This window comes from Halichondria panicea, chromosome 1, assembly GCF_963675165.1.
Source record: "Halichondria panicea chromosome 1, odHalPani1.1, whole genome shotgun sequence".
Classification (NCBI taxonomy): Eukaryota; Metazoa; Porifera; class Demospongiae; order Suberitida; family Halichondriidae; genus Halichondria; species Halichondria panicea.
The window spans coordinates 2,322,867-2,343,050 of record NC_087377.1 but is presented as its reverse complement, the minus strand read 5'-3'; the positions used below and the strand labels follow the sequence as shown (position 1 = coordinate 2,343,050).

The 20,184-nt window shown below is 41.0% G+C and overlaps 2 protein-coding genes across 3 annotated transcripts in view; one reads left to right on the top strand and one right to left on the bottom strand.

Moving 5' to 3' along the window:
• The first annotated feature begins 5,020 nt into the window (after nt 1-5,020).
• LOC135352254 (uncharacterized) overlaps nt 5,021-20,184 on the top strand; it is a 51,895-nt gene continuing 36,731 nt past the window's right edge. The window contains exons 1-7 of the mRNA XM_064551441.1: nt 5,021-5,171; nt 5,399-5,715; nt 5,941-6,030; nt 7,307-7,519; nt 7,894-7,995; nt 8,058-8,153; nt 8,215-8,283. Coding sequence (XP_064407511.1) covers nt 5,152-5,171; nt 5,399-5,715; nt 5,941-6,030; nt 7,307-7,519; nt 7,894-7,995; nt 8,058-8,153; nt 8,215-8,283 — 907 coding nt within the window. The 5' untranslated portion in view covers nt 5,021-5,151. The remainder of the gene's footprint in view (nt 5,172-5,398; nt 5,716-5,940; nt 6,031-7,306; nt 7,520-7,893; nt 7,996-8,057; nt 8,154-8,214; nt 8,284-20,184) is intronic.
• On the bottom strand, nt 15,434-20,015 carry LOC135331494 (neurotrypsin-like). 2 transcript variants are annotated; one of them, XM_064526682.1, is made up of 8 exons: nt 19,084-20,015; nt 17,640-17,829; nt 17,418-17,566; nt 17,174-17,363; nt 16,612-16,760; nt 16,018-16,204; nt 15,789-15,937; nt 15,434-15,575 (listed from the first exon to the last, which is right to left on the bottom strand). In XM_064526682.1, exons 1-7 carry the CDS (start codon nt 19,142-19,144, stop codon nt 15,880-15,882), a joined length of 984 nt encoding a protein of 327 aa, XP_064382752.1. In that variant the 5' UTR covers nt 19,145-20,015; the 3' UTR covers nt 15,434-15,575; nt 15,789-15,879. The 2 variants fall into 2 exon arrangements, with proteins under 2 accessions (XP_064382752.1, XP_064382760.1); XM_064526690.1 differs by lacking the exon at nt 19,084-20,015 and having other exon boundaries at nt 17,418-17,555; nt 17,640-17,780.

The following is a 20,184-nucleotide window of genomic DNA, read 5'->3' as shown; positions in this document are numbered from 1 at the left end:
TTCATTGGAGAAGTACTGATAGATAACTTATATCCAAACAGCTAGCTAGGTAGACATAACATTTATTGCAACTGTACAGCTAATACTCACATAAAATCAATTATAATAAAATGTATTGCTTAGTGTGCAATATTGTGGTTTAGATATCTCCCACGCATTCTACATTCCAAGCATTCCGTTGGGACAAGTCGTTGATAGTCACTGGCCAGTCTCTTTCCCTAAAGAAAGGGGCGTGGTTTCCAGTCTACGGCCTACTGAGCTAGCTACCCTATACCGTAGCCTCGACCCCCGGCCGATCCGTCTCCAATTGAACGCTAGGTCGCCTACTAGGCCTGGTATTGATTGTATTTGGGTGTGATCTGGGCGTGGTTTTTTAATACATAAAACAAATTGACTCGTGGTACAACAAAAAATGAATCCTCCAACAGTGGTCTTCAACAACAGCCTCTGGGGCAGTATACAGCAGGAAATACTTCCCAGAAGACACTTCTTTGGCAGTGGCAACCAAATCTTTGTCAATTCCTTTATTGCTACTGAGGATGGCAGCAGAAACACCTCTATTGTTTAGACTCCTGATCTGGTCAATCATGAGTCTCATGATGAGAGATACAAGGGGAGAGACAATTAACAAGAACACTTTTGTCAACAGGAGGAGCCTTGGTCCTACCTAGCTTGTAGTCCATTAAAAAGGGTAGCAACTGATATAGCAGAGAGACTTGCCATACCCCTTTGGGAACCAGATAAACACGTCCCTTCCCTCAAACAGGAGCTTGAGAGCCTGGGCCTGTTCTGCCATGAGAGTGAGGCCATCTTGCTTCAAACAAGACAACGAGTTGCATGCCATAGCTAGCTAGCTATAAATTGAGAACATGACACGGAGCTAAATTACTGTAACTTTTACGGGAGTAAAATGCCTCTACGTACACCTTTAGTATTACAGAAAAAAAGCAGGAAACAAAATGTAAAGAATCACTGCTTTTGTTTCCGGTTCCTGTCACGCCCAGATACAATCAATACCAGGCCGTATTTTTCAACTTCGTTCTATTAAAAAAAATCGGCCTGGGACCGAGGCTACCCTATACCGTAGACTCTGCCATAGACTAGACTAAGAGCTTCACAGCTAGGCAGCATTGAAACAGATCTACTCTATAATATATAGCTCCAGTTGCTAACATGAGATGGCTCCATGGCATGCTCACGAGGCTACAAGCAGTGTAGAGAGAGATGGAGCTAGCAGAGAGTGACTGTCTCAAGGTATCCTGACTGATTGCTGCTGGTGGTGGATATGGTGGCTAGTCTGCAGAGGGAGCTGGACAATGCTAGGGTGAGTACGCAGTGTCAGATTTTATTGAGTGGACCCAGATACTCTATCTATAGACTAGCTCTCTAGCTCCCTTTGTTGTAGTGCACCTATCATCAATGTTTTGCCCCAGAGGAGGCCCGGTCCGACATGCGTGCACGAATCACTACAAATGCTAGTACATTTGGCCTGGACATATCACGTGACCCCAATTACCACAATGCACTGAACTTATAGTGATTCGTGCACGCATGTCGGACCTCCTCTGGTGTTGCCCCACTACCTCCCTCCTGGGGGGAGTGGGGCGACACATTGATAGGTGCATAATGTATGGTCCTCCATTGCGTACTCATACTAATGGAGTGGGTGTGTGATGAGTGGAGTGGGTGGTAGTGTACCTGCGTGCATGATGGTAGTCTATTGCTTAGTCATACTAATGGAGTGGTACCATTGATCATGTACAGTAGTGAGAATCACAAACACTGTCTGCATGTAGCTAATTAGTGATAAATTAAGCTTTTAATAATAATTATTATTATTTATTCTATTAGGTACTTCGGTGATAGATTTGCTGAATCAGCGGGCACTCGACTGAGACAACGTGAAGTGTTGCATATCTTCTCTGACGTTGCTAAGGCCGTTGCTAGGCTACACCATCGGACAAAACCCATCATACATCGCGACCTCAAGGTATGTACAATTGAACTATTTATAACAGACACGTTTAGGGAACAACATTTTGGCTGCATGTATAACAAAAACTATTCATTTGGGACCTCATAGCCTGCAGTTAACCTTTCTTCAGATGAGGTCATTAAGAGTGGCTCCACTGTTTGTGTGTGAGGAAGCATTTCACTAGTTACATAATTTATTGTACAAAGCATCCATTTTAGAGTATCAAGTATCATTCAATAGCCCTATCCCATAGTTATGTATAGTCGTAGTCAGAAATAAATGTGTAATAGACACTTATACTAATGCTGTTATGTGAGCAGCTATCATAATCACTGCATACTCTTGTATCATACAGTGATATCCATTTGTGGCCTGTACTGAAATCGCGGTGTTTAAAAGTTAATCACATAAATAATTATCCCATAAGACGCATTTGTTTTATGCTTGCCGTGTGTGTGTGTGTGTGTGGGTGTGTGGGTGTGTGATACATGTGTTCTCCTCCTCCCTTGTAGGCTGCCTGTTGACCTCTGACCCTGAGCTTCGTCCCAGTATCTGGCAAGTGTGTGAGGTGGTGTCCAGGATCACAGGAACCACCAACCATGTCACTAATGTCTTTGTGAGTACCTTACTATTAGTATAACCTACGGTGGCCCTGAGTGGTACTCCTAGTTGGTAGTTGGTAGTTGGTAGTTGGTGACCTTTAAACTTTGCAACGAACTAATGCCAGGAATTATTCTAGCTCTGCAAAACCTGTTTCTCTAAGCCTTAATTGATGGGGGCAAGCCCTACTTAATGTACATTGTATAGCGGACACACGTTTAATAGTGCCGTCTGAGACCAGCAAAGACTATTATCTTCTACGCCAGTTAGCATAATTATGTTATAACATAGATCTTTGCACTGCCTCAAATCTTTTAACCAAACGGCCTCAATAGAATCTAAGTGCCATACAACCTGTTTCTATAATGCCCTCCCTCCCTCCCTACCGGGAATATAGGTGCATGGGGATTAGACCTCCCTACTTAGATGTGTACATAATTATAATAATATGTAATTGAATATTGTCGTCTTAGCCTGCCAGCTAGATATCTAGCAATTATTATTGGTGTCAGTATCATAATTTTAACTTACACATAAAAACAGGTTGCAAAGTTTAAAGGTCATGAACTTCCAACTGCCAACTACGCGTTTGAACTATCAACTAGGAGTAGCACTCAGGGCCACCGTAATACCCTGTATATGTATAGTGGTGGGTAGACCAACAGTGGCTGTATTATAGAGGGTGGTCTGCTAACACAGGTCCAAACACATGCTATGGAGACTTTGGGGCCCATTAACCTAGCTGTATTGTAGAGGGTGGTCTGCTAACACAAGTCCAAACACATGCTATGAGGTCCATTAACCTGGCTGTATTATAGAGGGTGGCCTGCTAACACAGGTCCAAACACATGCTACGGAGACTTTGAGGCCCATTAACCTGGCTGTATTATAGAGGGTGGCCTGCTAACACAGGTCCAAACACATGCTATGGAGACTTTGGGGCCCATTAACCTTGCTGTATTATAGAGGGTGGCCTGCTAATAATTATAGTGACATTGTAAAAATTGTGTAATAATTATTATTCACCATAATTTATAATTATCTCCACACAGCGTTCACCTTGTCCGCTAAATCCCGTCCCTTCTCCAAAAAATGCTCGTCCTGTTGCTAAGAAACCAACCAACCAACCAATCGAAACCCTCTGTGACTGTCAACCCCATCACCGCAACGAAGGCTATTGCCACAGCAGTTACCACGACAACCATTTTATCTCAAAATCGACCTCGGAATAGGTCGCGGGTCAAATCGCTATGGCAACAACGAGTATCGAATCTGAAGCCGTCCAATCAGAATGCAGGATTCCATTAGAGCGTAGACAGTGGACTGGATGCTTTTGGTTATGTCCCGTTCACTCCACAAAGAATAGGATCAGAGACCAACCTGACCACAGTGGTGAGTGGGTGTGTGTGTGGGTGTGTGAGTGGGCATTAAATTAATTAAGTATTTATTTTCTCACTACTTGCCTTAGGCCACACAAATTGCAATTAGCAAGCAGATGATTATTATACGTAAATTGAAAACACATAACTTCCTCAATAAGCAAATGTTTTAATTTTTAGTCAATAATTATTATAAAAAAAACAATACAAATATTTTTTTCTAGTGCTGAGGTCACGTGATATTTAACTTGCCAATTTCCAAGTGCGAGGGCCCGAGAGACTTCAAATTGACTTTGCATGGCCTTATAATTATACAGAATGTTTATTGTGGTGGCCCCTAGGCTGGGCAGAGGCTGACTCTGGGTCCCTTATTAAACCTGGCTATATTATAGAGGGTGACCACAATACACAACTCTATACTGCTTATTCAACCTCCCATCCCTCAGATGTGTTCACTCGATCTCTCACACACACTCACCAGGGTGTTATACAGGGCCCGGGGGGGGGGGAAGGGGATATCCCTCCCTTAAAATGTGCTACTAGTTGTATGACTGAGTGTCCATAGCTGGCAATTTTACAATAACAGAGTATTGAAACAGTTGACCTTTTTTTAGCAACATTTCCCCCTTCTACTTCAAAATCCTGTATGACACCCTGCTCACACCCACACTCCACACCCACACTCCACACCCACACACACCCTCCACACACACACCTCACAGACTGGCAGTCCATTTCCTACGGATGACTTTGGTAGCACTCCATTAATTTTGACGGACGTTTCTCTACCCGCCCTCTTATAATACTGCTGACAATGCAAGACGAGATTTGTTTGGAGCACCCCCCTTTGGAGAGGGTTCAAAGGTTACGGCGACAATGACAACTGTAGATCAATTTGGAGCAGTTCCTTTTAGCTGAATTTTAATATTTTATTTTTCCGTCTGTTTAGTATATTATTTATAAGTGTTGTTTTGTGTGTAGTAGGATTGATCACATGACTCGACTATTGACTGTGTCGGTATAATTATTATAAATGATATTCAGTGCTTTACTTCATACACAATATCTTTGTTGAAAGAGTAATTAAGTTTTTATGGCCGGAAGCTTAAAGACCCTTGAAATACAAAAAGAGGGTGTGGCACTTAATTTGCTTTGTTTACTGAGGGGAGAATTTGACAGAGTTTGAAAGAAGCTTCAATGGCTGAACAAGATTCAGAGTAAGTGAACAATGATGTAGACTATAATTACTACTCATGCTAGCACCTTGTGATTGCATGGAGGGAGACTCATTCCATTAGTAGATCAGAGCTGGCTATGATCAGAGGTGGAACACTGTACAGCAAAGTGACAGCTGGATATGTGCATGGTGTCACTTGTATAAACTATATACACATATCAAGTAATTCTCTGTACGACTGACCCCTCAACCATCTATTTTGTACAGTGCTCAAAAGAAGCTAGCCAAGGACTTATACAAGGCTGCAAACAATAATGACGTCACCAAAGTTAGGTCCCTGTTGGGACAGGGGGCAGACCCCAACCACAAGCTCTACTGGAGTGACGAGTGGGCGGATGAGCTGCCTCCATTACACACTGCTTGCTTGTGGGGCTACCTTGAGATTGTGAAGACACTTTTTACTCATGGAGCTCGTACTGATGAAGCTGGTGGGTGGGGTAACAAGATTCCATTTCACTGGGCATGCTGGGGAGGTAACAAAGAGGTGGTCAAGTACTTTTTCCGCGAGCTTGGACTTAGCACTGGTAAGTAGTTGTTATTTTGTTTGTGTATTGATATTAAATAAATAATTATAATAATAATTATAACCGTACTTTTTCACTATTTTTTTACATTTGCGATGTACCTAGTATTACTTACACCTTTACGTATGATAATACGTGAAATTTTCATGGCTTAGTTGAAGTTCCTGGAAATGTTTTTTCTGGTCGCCACAATAATATCTGTGTTAGTGCTCTGTTCCACAACAGATGTGAGGGATAAGTCTCTTCACTGGGCTTGTGAGGGAGGAAGTAAAGATGTGGTACAGTATCTGGTGGAGGAGAGGAAGATGGATGTTGGTGAGATCATAGATAAAAGAGAGAGGGATTGGAAACGGACGTCAAAAACGTCTACTTTTGTGCAGATGGTGTGGCTTAATTCAGAAACTATCCGTTGGGAAAACAAGTTTTTATGGCTGTTAACCTATACATAGCTAGAACTGTCTAACTAAGTAGCTAGTGTACTGTACGTGTCTCATGGTCTCAAGTATTGTATGGAACTGCAAGGCTTTTATAGTGACGGTAAGACAATCATTAAATTTGTTTCTCTGACCCTTTTCTAATAGGTGACCTCGATTAATTACAACCGCAGGACAACGCGGATGATTTTCGTTTGTTTTGACTTCCATTGCTAATCCCTGTACTCCTTTATTTATGTTTGAGCGAGTAAGATTTTTGTATCTCTGTATTTGTTCTCATAGCCTCGTTTGTCTCTCCAGTTGATTAGACACAGTCCTGTTTAAATCAGATTCCGTGTATAATTATTGTGTGTAATGTACAGATGTGAGGGATGATGAGGGACATTTACCACTGTACATAGCTCTTGAGGAAGGTTGTGTGGATATTGCCCACTACCTGATGAGTAAATGATTTAATTTGGCCTCTTTTAGTATGTGTTCATTACTTCTTCATGGAGAAAATAGATGAACCCTCAAGTAGTATTCATGGTATCAAGGGCACATGAAGAGAAGAGGGCATGCAACTCACTATTAGTCCAACGTGCGAGCAAAAACTGCATTCAATCTATTTATTATCTGCACATGTACTTTACACATATCTCTATTTTTATATATTACATTAATTTCCACCGCCCACTTACAGTTTTTGCTCGCAAGCTGTTGCATGCCCTCTTTTCCTCATACGCCCTTGATGGTACTTAGTATCGTTTGCTTTGATTCTTCCCAGTTGATTAGACACAGTCCTATTCAGTGTATGTAGCTAACCTATAGTTTACATGCTGGGCTGCATTGAGGGGGGGGCGAGGGGGTAATTCGCACCCCCCCTAGGAGATGGCAGATTCATTTGTACTGCTATTATAATAATTCTGATGACTTTGCCCCTCCTACATTTTTAAATTGCCCAAAACGCCCCCCCTGATCTAAAATCCTGGATGTAGCCCTGGTTTAGAGGCAGGGAGGGTGAATTAACCTTCCCCCCATAGAATAATGACATCATCACCATCAGATATAATTATGACGGAATCATCATTATTAATACAACATCAGACGCTTACGCGCGCCCTAACATTTTCTCAAACACCCTGATAACTATTGTGTTTGACTGTGTGTATGTACAGATGTGAGGGATGATGAGGGACAGTCACCACTGGACAAAGCTCTGGAGGAATGGTATAAATATGATGGTTGTGTGGATGTTGCCCACTACCTGATGAGCCGTGGCTGTGCATGTGGTGATGAGGACAAAGCCGAGTTACTGTGTGCAGCATGTTACCATGGCAACATGGGTGTAGTGAAGGAACTAGTCGAGCAACACAAAGTTGACCCCAAGAGTGAGTGTGATAATCTATTGTGCTTTTAATGGCCTCTTTTAGTATGTGTTCACTACTTGCTAACTCAACGGGTGCTAAAGCTTTATGGTAAAGAAGCTACAAGCTACAGTACTAGCAGACTATTACAGTTACAATTTATATGTACAACATGAAATGACATGCGGAACAGAATGGTAAATATAATCGACTACGAGTGTTTAAAATGGATATCGAAAGTTCAAAGTCCATAATTATTAATGGCAAGCTACATAGCGTAACACAACCTGCAAGTAGTGTCCCTGGATGGTACTTAATTTTGTTGATTAGACCGTGTATAATTATAACTATTAGTGTTTTGATTGTGTGTCTAATAGCGTATGGTGTGTTATGTGCAGATGTGAGGGATGATATCAACGAGACCCCTCTCAAAAATGCATGCTACAAGGGACACAAAGATGTGGTGCAGTACTTGGTGGAGAAGGCCAACTGTGATATCAGTGAGTACAACACAACCACCATGCAGTGTTATACCTTTGTTTCTACACCCACTCTTGTTCAGGTGTTACTGACGATAATGGCGAGACTCCTCTTGACATTGCTACACGGAAGGGTCACACTGAAATTGCTGACTACCTCAAGTCTCTACCACAACAATGTAAGCTCACTAGGATCATGAGTACACAGTGTGGTCCAATACAGCTACTCTCTCTATACAGCTGCTGTGACTGGAAACACTGACTCCAGGAGTGACGAGAATGGACCACCACCAACAAAGAAACGAAAAAGTGACTATTATTTATTTATCCCATGTGCACGTACATCTTAATTCATCTCTACCATTTATATGCCCACACACGCACACCCACCCACCCACACACACACACACACGTATATACACACACTCAGACGCCCACACACACATGTCCACACAGGTACCCAGCCAGTGACTCAGAGAAAGTGTCCTAACTGTGAGGAGAGCTGTCACATCCGCTGCAAGAAATGTCCTGAATGTGAGCACGAGTTCCCTCCTTCCACTAAGAGCAGGGCCAAACCTGACCAGGATATTGTGAAAAACCCTTCAAACCTACTGCAGATACTACAGAAAAAGGTCACTATACAGTACACACTTTATACTGTATTAGTACCAGTAATAGTAATATTGTATTGTACAGCCTTAAGGTGGTAGTTTATCCATAGATAGAAGAGAGAAATGGATAGGTAACACTAATTAGCACCTCGAAAACTATCCGGGGTTTAATCACTATACACAGGGGAAAAATTGCCATTTAGACACAAAAAAGATTGTCTTACTGTCAGTGTGAGATTTCACTTCTGGTTGATACTTGAGGCTATAATTATTATGACACAAGCTATACCATTATATAGGAAGTAGGTACAGTTTTTCACTTTATGATGTTTCTGTCCTTATAGCTAGAACAACCTAGGGTACGTATACAGTCTTTGCATGCTCCAACTACTACATATATCCGACTAGAAAAACATTTGCAATGTGAAAAATTGCTAGGATTGGCCAGGGGAACCACAAAAAAGCGTGGGAACAAGAAATCAGACGAGAGCATAACTCCAATCCGTTACAACGTCAATCACATGTATACTGGTAGTTTTCCCATGTTTTCCCAGCCAATATGCCACGCAATTTTTACTGGTGGAGTGATGACCAATCCCTATATATATTTATTATACATCCATTTTAGAATGTGGGGCACATAATCATGATGATTTGTGATGAATTGATGTTCCTAATACATGCAGTGTTGAGCACAGGTACACACAGTCCATCCATGCGTAGTAACATGCACGGACCGTACTGGTGACTGCATGGAATGATGTGGTGAATGGAAGCTGATAGGTGGATCTGGAACACAGTCTATTAATACTATGTATTGTACATGTTCATGACGTTGTAACGGATTGGAGTTATGCTCTCGTCTGATTTCTTGTTCCCACGCTTTTTTGTGGTTCCCCTGGCCAATCCTAGCAATTTTTCACATTGCAAATGTTTTTCTAGTCGGATTCCCTTACTTTTTCAGTACAGTTTACGTATCATGACATGCATAAGTGGAACGTCAAGAGGCAGTACAAGAAGAGAAGACAGGACTAATCAGATATCTTCTCGAATATCTCTGGACTAATAATTATAGTATAATGAGTAATAATTTATTACTTGATAATTATGTTGAATTTGCGAATCAGTATTAAATGACAGCCATTTTAAGAGCATGATATCTAGCCAGTGCATATAGCATGCCTGTCAGAGAAAGGGAGCTAGAGCTGAACAGTGTGAAGAAAAGGAACACCTCAGGCTCTGGAAAAGCACTGCTGCACTGATTTTAGGCGCACGGTTTATTAGCCACGCCTATCTATTATTATTGGCTACAACACAATTGCTGAGTCATTAAAGATGGCGGAATTGTCTAGGTAAGAGAAATAGAGACTGAGAGGTCATCTGCCTCGTGGAAGCAATCGCAAATCTGAAGAAGCGCTTTGTAATCCAGGTTGTAGTCGTTTGGAAACCCTGTGCAGAATGTCCTGGAGATGGCTGTACTTGGAGTAAATGCTGGGCAAGAAACTTACTTACTTACTTACTTACTCACTTACTTACTTACTTAGTCAGTCAGACAAAGAGCGGTGAAACGTCGAAATAGTGCAATTTTTAAAATAAAAATATTCATTCATTAAAATGTTTATGGATTATGAAATGAGAGATACAAAGAGAGAAAAGGCTAAATAAACTATCTGTTCAGCCAGTTTCTTGATGTGGCCTTTCCCTGCAGAGATAGAACAGTTTGAACATGAGTCAAAATAATTGAAATATTGCTAAACACAGGCAAACCCACTGCCAATCCTATGTAAAACCTACTGGTTTTACTAATAGCAATCCCCCAAAAAAGTTTCCAAATTGAAGTTGTGGGGGCTTGGAAAGGTCTGAATTTTCCAAAACAGCCATTATTATAGAAGTAGTTTTCCCTGGGGTAGGGAGCGAACACACCCACACACACACACACACACACACACACACACACACACACACACACAGGTTGACCAACTGTCTCTGTTAGGATTTGACATTGTCGTACTAGTGCACAGAGATTCAAGCAAATCACATGACTCCTCTACCACGTCACATGACACGCCCAGTCGCTCACGCCACACCTACAGGAAGTTTGTCACCTCCGGACTGGCCGAGAGCTTTGTTGAATCTCCTCTGGTGTACGGCAGTTGGAAAGATTTCTGTAGTTCTGACAAGACCTCAACTGGACACGCTCAGAAATCCAAGAACAAAACTAACCCACGAAAGAAAAAAGGAGTACAAACGAATACTAATACTACCACTCAGGAGGGGGACAGATCACATGATACGAGTGGAGTGTCACATGATCAAAGCAATGTATCTCAAGACAGCAATGGTCCCAATACTCAATCACAAACAGCACAAAGCTCTACTGCTCCACTCTCTATTAGTGACTTGACACCACTCTTGACACCACTCTGGAATACAATATCTTCTCTTCGCCAACAAGTGGAATCCATGCAGTCAGCCCCGCCCACTCACGGATCACAAGCGTACCCTCAACACATGTACCCCTCAGCTACTGGTTTAATGAGCACAGGGCAATCGACCTTTGTACCCGGGGGTGGTTCATTCAATACACCACTCCCCAACCATTTCACTGGACCTTCTTCACACAACTCAATGCTGGGACAGTCATCACGATTTAATTTGAATCCCGTGTCCTTCCCAATGTTTCCATTTTCACCTGCTCCAGCAAATTATCGTTTCCCTTCACCTATTATACCGTTAGAGTCATCTAGGCAACCAATGAACTCTGACCCCAACACTGACTCAATAGATTCACAGCAATAGAATAATTAATTTGTTTTTGTTTACCTTCAGTTGGAATGCATATTATTTTGTTTTGGGGATTTCCCCCAATGCATATCAGGGAATTTATTTCAGTTCAAGCTTTCTAGTTTAGTGACCCTTTTGTTGTTTGTTTGGTTTTGGTTGTGATATTTGTTTGCGGATCCTTACCCACTGGCCATGTGGTAACAAAGCCTCGAATCCAGGCCGCGATTAAAATATACAAGGCCTGGTCTCGAGGCTAACAAAGTACTTGCACTAGCGCTAGTACTTGCGAGCACGGCGCTGCTACCTCAACAACACAAGTCTCTCCTGTCATAAAGAGCTACCACAAGTACAGCATCCTATACAGAAAGGTCTAGATCTACCAGCCATTGTATTCTGCATGCACCTAGTATCAATCATCTCTATAAAAGAATGTCTTATTTATTTTCCTCGTACAGTTATCGGTGGTCAGATATCCAGCGCTGAACAGAATATTGACCAGCGACTACTAACACTCAGTCTAGAACCAGACATTGAGCTCAGGGGAAAGGTGATTTAATAAAATAATTATACGAGACATTACTATTTTGGAAAGCTATCTTTGATTGGCAATAACTTGAGTTGAGATTGTCCTATACAATTCTGCATTTTGTAGCTCTTTGAAAGAGCTATCAAATGGTGTGTTTAGATTAAAGTATAATGTGAGGTAATAATTATTGTGGTGGTGTAGTTGTCAGGCGTGTGATATATAGTCCTCTCCAATAGCTACAGAATGCACTATTTACTTATTACAAGCTTTTGATTCAACTCAATATTAATATCTCCCATTGTTGAGCATCTTATAAACATGCTCCCCCACACACAGTTTCAACACACACGTGTAGAGAAGCTGTGTCAGAATAATGTCTTCACAAGGGAACACAAGTTTCCCACAGATGAGGACCGCCTCACTGACTTCCATTCCCATTTCTTGTATTTGATGACGAGAAAAAATCATCTTCTGTTTGTGCCTAAAGTGAGTGTGTGTGTGGAGGGAGTGCTTTAGTAGCTATGTTAATTATTGTGATGGTCCATAACTTGAGTTAGGAATATCTAAAATTATGGTTGAATAGTATTATATAGACTATTTTAGTAGTTGAACATTATATCTAAACAGCCGTAACTCGAGTATCAATATCAACATTTTTATTAGTCGGGGCCATAATTTGTCATTTTTCTCCCTTGGACCCATGGCTATTATTATCCATGGTATGGGAAATTGGCAAATACTTTTATCTGAACTTTGATGGCACCATTTGAAAGGTCTCTTTCTAATCTTTCAAAATCGTTGAAATTAGATCCATAATTATATGCTGCATACCGTATAGCAGGTAATTTTTGTTGGTGCAAAATTTTCGTACAGACTATATACCCATTCGTATTTTATATTCGTACACTCAGCTCAAGATAGTGACGTTGAATGTATTGCAATTTCAATTTTCGTATAATGCTTTTCAATACGAAAGATACGAAAATTCCTACCGTACGAAAATAACCCACTATATACGGTACTTTAACAAGATCGTATTACTGTTCATAATTATTGTACAGATATCAGCTAACAGATGAGGAGGGGGTTTCACCAAGAGCTAAGCTGCAAACTCAGAACATTTATAACAAAGTTGGCCACCATTCCCAAACTCCCTCCCTCTGTGAAGGATCTGAGATATTATGACCAGCTGCTCCACAATACTCTGTAGGCGTACGCCGCACTGGACAAGAAGTACGAGTTGGGATAACGCCCCCTCACATGCAATGACTAATTCACCTTTAACTAGCGAATCCATAATTATGCATTTTGCTCATAAAAGTCATTGACTCTTTCTTTGTTGCTATAATAAACATTATTTATCATAATTATTATTCATCTGTGTGATTAATGAACTTTACCAAACAAACACATTTGAGGGCAGGTAGCCTCGACTCCAGCCCCTCGAGGCTAAGGGCAGGGCTGCTGACTTTGCTTGCATATAGTCTGCTATGCATAGCTTTGCATGTCTATAATCACCAGAAAGACAAACCTTAAGTTTTACTGTCGGTGTAAGAATTCTGCTGCTTATAATAATTAATAGCTTGCACTTCCTTAACAATACTTGAACCATCTACCTAGTTAGACCATTGTAGCAATAGGACTTCACAACAATAAAAAAATACATTTACGAGTGATGGCAAGGCATTGTATCAAAAGGGCCGGGAAGGGATTAATTGCTTTAGGTATAACAGCTATATACTTGTTTTCCTACATTTGCGTGAGCTGGCAATACACATAGTTTCTAGATGTCCAACTAAAATAAAAGTAAAAAAGGAGTTCAGCTGGCGTCCTGACCTTTAACTGGTGTCTCAGCTATGAGTTCCTAGCCAGTACGCGGTATCAAATTGCGTGAGCTGGAGTCCCAGCCAGTACGCGGTAACTGCATGGAGTCCCATGAGCTAAGTGCAGGCTGGAGTTCCAGATAGTGAACAAGTCTACTACAGTATATTACTGAGAATTTTGGAAACGAAAGATATAGGCATTGCCGGAAAGCAAATTATATACTTTCCGCAAACCTCAAGAAAGAGGTATTAAATAAACACTAGATCTTACATATGCTCGTATAGCGCGAAATTTTCGAGGCACTTATATATCTATTTGTGTGAACAGTAGAATAAACTATTATTTTGTATTGGTACATGTCATTTAAATCGTGTGAAATCGATCATTTATTGGCTAAAACCATAATACGCGCTGTATATACATTCATTAGAATTTAATTGTAAAAAATCAGCCGAAGAGTTTGCTTTTGAAAATAATTTGTGAAAAAATGAGGAACAAAATTCTCATCGTCTAAACTTAAAAAAATAATAGAAGTTTGCTATCACTAACAGCTATAATTATACAGTCAATTGCAATTTGCAATGTCTCTTATTAAAAGTTCACTACTTTCAGTTAATAATCATGCATGTACTGCATGCCTAGTAGGTCCCCATAATCATCCTGAATATGCTGGAGGGGCTCCTCCCCATGCAGACAAGGACGGAGTAGGGGGTGGTTGTCCAGTGGGGTACAAGGGTACAGAGCAGGGTACAGAGCAGCGGGTTGCTGTCCAGTAGGGTAGGAGACTGGGGGTTGCTGTCCAGTGGTGTAGGGGACTGGGGGTTGCTGTCCAGTGGAGTAGGGGGCTGGGGGTTGTTGCTGTCCAGTGGTGTAGGGGGCTGGGGGTTGCTGTCCAGTGGTGTAGGGGGCTGGGGGTTGTTGCTGTCCAGTGGTGTAGGGGGCTGCTGATTGAGGCGGATACATATTCTGAGGGGGGGGCCTGGTTTGAATATTGGGGTTTGGATTGCATATAGGGTAGGCCGTATCTTGTGCTTTTGCTGCTGGTGCAGTTGACTTGGCGATGATAACAGTTGTTGATCTAACATTAGCGACTATAGGAGCTCTGGTTGCTGGGCGACCAACATGGCGTCTCCTCCGGTTTGTGAAAACACAGAACAGGAAAATAAAAAGGATCACAACGACAATGATAATAGGAATAGTCACTCCTGTGCTGATCGATGTTATGTTGGAGGATGTAGTTGGAGTTGAGGACGGGGAAAAAGGGAAAGAAGGGGAAGTAGCTGCAAAGTAATGGAATAGTAATTTATAAGCTGCAAAAATATTCAGAGATATATAGCAGGTCTCATTGACTGTTACCTGCACCGCACACCAGGGCCACATCTTCTGAATGAGTGCAATCTTCCACTCCGATAGTGTTAGCAGGACAATTAATGAGTCTGCTCTCAGTTCCTGAGCAACGAAGTTGATCCAACCATATCCGAGTGGTTGATGAAGGTTGGGAGAAACTATAGGGGAAAAAATTATCCACAAATATTGTACAAGCTTAAAATTTAATTGAAGTGTAAGCACAACAATTTAAGTATATAATACATCATGCATGGATGAACCAAATGGCAAGTTAGTAAGATAATTATAGTTAACTCAATGATGAGTTTACACACTGACTCACCCTAGCGTTCCAACTGCTCCGTATTGAGTGTAGGTTGAGAATCCTAGTTGACGACAAGCCACTCTTGCATCGTTTGGACTGAAGCTATCATCACACACTGTCCCCCATTGTCCACTGTAATAGACCTCCAGTCTGCCAGAGGAGCCTCCTGTTCGGCCTGAGTTGTCTATCAGCCTCAGGTCTCCATCTGACACAATGAATACAGCGAATTTAACATGTCAGGCTATTAATTTGTTATAAATTATACATTTACTTATAATTGCACTGTCACTGTGATGTGATGTGTATATATATGTATACATTACGATTCTATAGCTACGCTGTCTGTCATGCATTACTTAAAAAAAGAAAATTGAACTGCAGCAATGTGGCACTATTCGTACTCATCTATTTAACTTACCCGAAATACAGAACAGGGCCACATCTTGGGTATGGGTGCAATCTTCCACTCCGATAGGGTTAGCAGGACAATCGATGAGTCTGCTCTCAGTTCATAAGCAACGAAGCTCGTCCAGCCATGTCCGAGTGGTTGATGATGATTGGGAGAAACTATATAGGGGGAAATGATCACAATAAAACACAATTGCATTAATTATAACTGAAATCACTTTAAATACAGTGACACTCACCCTAATGTTCCTACTCGTCCATACTGAGTATAGTCATCGTACCCCAGCTGACGACAAGCCACTTTTGCATCATTTGGACTGAAGCTATCATCACACACTGTCCCCCATTGTCCACTGTTATAGACCTCCAGTCTGCCAGAGGAGCCTCCTGTTCGGCCTGAGTTGTCTACCAGCCTCAGGTCTCCCTCTGACAATGAATACATGTCAAGGTGGCTACTGAATTATTGTGCATGGCTGTATAATTATGATACATTCACATGCATGTACCGTATTACTAGAATATTTTGCGGATGAAAAACCTTTGCGAATGAGCTAAATCAGCAGAAAATTTGACTCTTTGCGATCTGTGATTTGGCAAGGATCGTTTGCATTTACTTAGGTTTTGCGATTTTATTGTTGCGAATTGATCAACCCTCACAAAATTCACATATGTTAGTTACTCGCAAAACATTATTCTAGGTATACTTGTACCATATGATGTGTATAATTATATGTATACATTAAAAGAATACGATTCTGGCAACGCATTATACTTGCAAATTAAACTGCATGCAGCAATGTGGCACCATATTCGTACTCATCTATTTAACTTACCCGAAATACAGAATAAGGCCACATCTTGTGTATGGGTGCAATCTTCAACTCCGATAGTGTTAGCAGGACAATTAATGAGTTTGGTCTCGTTTCCTAAGCAACGAAGCTCGTTTAGCCATGTCCGAGTGGTTGATGATGATTGGGAGAAACTATAGGGGGAAATGATCGCAATAAAACACAATTGCACTATTATTATAGAAATCACATCTATAATTAATTGCAGTGACAACTCCCCGTAGATAATTTGGGTTTGCAGGGATGGCAAAATAACAGCTGAAAATGGTTACTTTAAAAAATTGTCAGCCGTTATTTCTGAGCATAGCTGTTCATGCATGGCAACTTGTAACTTGCTCTGGCACCAACTTAGCTATTCATGGAGCAACTAAGGAAAGGTAGCTTGAGCTAAGAAGGTACTCCAGCACCCGTGCTTCAACACTACATCATTCAATATATGCACTATGCATGTGCACATCAGTAATTCTGTTGAAAGCTAGATCTAGAATGACAGGGGGGCTGCCCCCCACTGTCCCCTGCCCCCCACTGTCTACGGACCTGCACTCACCCTAATGTTCCTACTCGTCCATAATTAGCATAGTCATCATACCCCAGCTGACGACAAGCCACCCTTGCATCGTTTGGACTGAAGCTATCGTCACACACTGTCCCCCATTGTCCGTTATAAAACAACTCCAGTCGACCATCGGGACCTAACCCAGTGGTGCCAGAACTATTCACAAGTCTCAAATCTTCATCTAAAGTAATAATTTATATATATAATTATATTGAAAGTGTATAACATCACTCACTTATTGCACACACTAATCCCACATCGTCAGAACGATCACAATTATGAATTCCAATAGAATTGTGTGGGCAGTCATCTAGTCTAGTTTCAGATCCAAAGCAACCAAGCTCGTCCAACCATATCGGTGTGGATGCTGACACTGTTAGGGCACTATCGTAAAAATATCGGTGAGTGATACAAGTTAAAATCAACTAAATTCACAAACCATGATTGGTATACTTACTTTCGTACGACCCCATAGCCTATGTAACCTAGGAAACCTAGTTGACGACAAGCCACTCTTGCATCATTTATACCGAAGTTGTCCTGACACACTGTCCCCCATTGTCCATTGTAATAGACCTCCAGTCTGCCAATTTTGGTATCTGTTGAACCAGACGAATCTATCAGCCTCACATCTCCACTCAATTGTCCTGAGGGCACGAAATGAAGAATTATTACCACTCACGGCTAGAATCCATAACATATTAATTGATGTCTCTGATTCTCTAGCTCACAGCTGGCTTGTTATAATTATGTCTTATTAGTCAGTGTGCAGCTGATATTGGCTCATAATAGTGGCCAGTCAGTATTCCCCACATAACTGTGGTAACTATAACAATTAGGGACGAAAGGTGTGAGTTAATTATGAGTAGGCCAGTCAGTTATTCCCCCCTCACACCATTACTGAAAAACATGATACCTACATAACTGTGGTAGCTTACAAATACTCAGAGGAAAAGCATGGAATCAATAGCTTTATTAATCAGTCAGTTATTCCCCCCTCACACCATTACTGAAAAACATGCTACCTACATATATAACTGTGGTAGCTTACAATTACTCAGAGGAAAAGCATGGAATCAATAGCTTTATTAATCAGTCAGTTATTCCCCCCTCACACCATTACTGAAAAACATGCTACCTACATAACTGTGGTAGCTTACAATTACTCAGAGGAAAAGCATGGAATCAATAGCTTTATTAATCAGTCAGTTATTCCCCCCTCACACCATTACTGAAAAACATGCTACCTACATAACTGTGGTAGCTTACAATTACTCAGAGGAAAAGCATGGAATCAATAGCTTTATTAATATAGGAAAGTAATGGAATGTGTATGTTCCTGCATGTATATATATTGATAAATAATTATGTTAGTACATCAGAAGCCTTTTCAAGTTTTAACTGCTGAAATAAATATAAGTAGCTTCATTGACATTACTAACTGCTATACAACACTTTTGTTTTATTTTAGCTAAGCGAGTTACTTTCGCATGGTGCGTATTTTTGTATTGTAAAGTGTCATACGAAATTTAAAGTGGAAAATTATTCTCAGTTCTACATCACTATCTTGAGCTGTAGAATACAAAGTCTATACGAAAATTACTCGCGATACATAATTATAGCAATGACACAAACATAACAGGACAGCAACAATACCATGCAGTAGAATAATTATTAACAGAAAACGTTGATTCTCGCTCACTGAATTCCTACCTACATGTCTAACCAACTCTATGCAGAAACAATCATCGATCATACAGAGTAGAAACATTTAATAACAGAGTATGTATAGAAGTATAATTATTATTATTGGAAGGGAAATAATAATTATTATAATTCTATTATTTTACTTTCATTATAATTATGATACATATGTAATGCCAGAGGCATAGCCAGCTCACCTCCAACAGCCCAAACCAGGCTCAGGACAGTGACTGATTTCCACAGTAAGCAACTCATCATGGACTAATGCTTCTTGCAACTCAGTATGAAAGTATCCTAGGCTACATTCACTACTTTTATACGTGCTCTCGCAATTATACTGCACATGCGCGTTAAAATTAATCTTGTCTAGTATATCCTCGATTCCAGGCCGCATACTGCCAGCTAGAGGAATATGCAGATTATCACGAAAAGTCGGTTCAATGCACTGTTTACCAAAAACATAAAGCTTTGCCTGCATCTTGTTTACGCATTTCTTTCAGAATATGTTAGATCTATAGTTATAACACGGGCACGAGGGATGACATGTATGGAATATATTGCACTGAAGCACGAGGGGGCTGAGTGCAATATATGCCATGCATCCCGAGTGGACGTGTTATAACTAGTTTTTATACCACACTTACATCACCACAAATTGATCTCATTGGTCAACAGCTGTAGGATATATAGAATATTAGCATACAGCCCCAGGCATGCACAGTTTTTCAAGTTGTTTTTTAGTTTTTTCATTTGTTCAAGAAAGTAAGCAAAGAGAAAAGAGCCATGCTTGACGGTACTAAGACTCAAAGCGACGGCAGAAACACGGAAGGTGCTCTCCAACAAGATGGCTAAGCTTCCATGGGTCCATGAGCGCGGTTTAGATACATTTTATCCAAGAAGAGCTTGCAACTCCAGTAAGGGACGTCGAATGGTCAACGCTTGGACCAAGGAAGCTCTTGAGCATCTGTAGGAGTCAACATGTTGCTCAACTAGCTCTTTGACGGCTGCAAAATCCGGCATAGTCTTGTTCTTTTTTGCAGTCTGCATCGTGATTGAATTGTTGCTAGGGGAGGTCCTTTTATAGTGCTGCGGTCACGTGGTATAAGTCAGATATGCCACACCTACTCGGAGGATATGCACCCTATATATCCTCTAGCCTCGTTCCCAGGCCTTACTTTTTCTTGCTGTTGTCACTGTTCATCCATAAATCATAGAAAGACATAGTGAGGCAGCAAAGAAAGAAATGGGCGTACAGTTTAAGAAAAAGTAAGGCCTGGTTTGGGAAATCGCGTGATCCA

Excerpts from the sequence above, each read along its gene's own strand:
- LOC135331494 (XM_064526682.1), bottom strand. The coding sequence starts at position 19,144 with ATGATGAGTTGCTTACTGTGGAAATCAGTCACTGTCCTGAGCCTGGTT. Across the intron at positions 17,830-19,083 it reads CCTGGTTTGGGCTGTTGGAG|GACAATTGAGTGGAGATGTG; the intron begins GTGAGCTGGCTA and ends TCGTGCCCTCAG. Across the intron at positions 15,938-16,017 it reads GGACGAGTAGGAACATTAGG|TTTCTCCCAATCATCATCAA; the intron begins GTGAGTGTCACT and ends CCCCCTATATAG.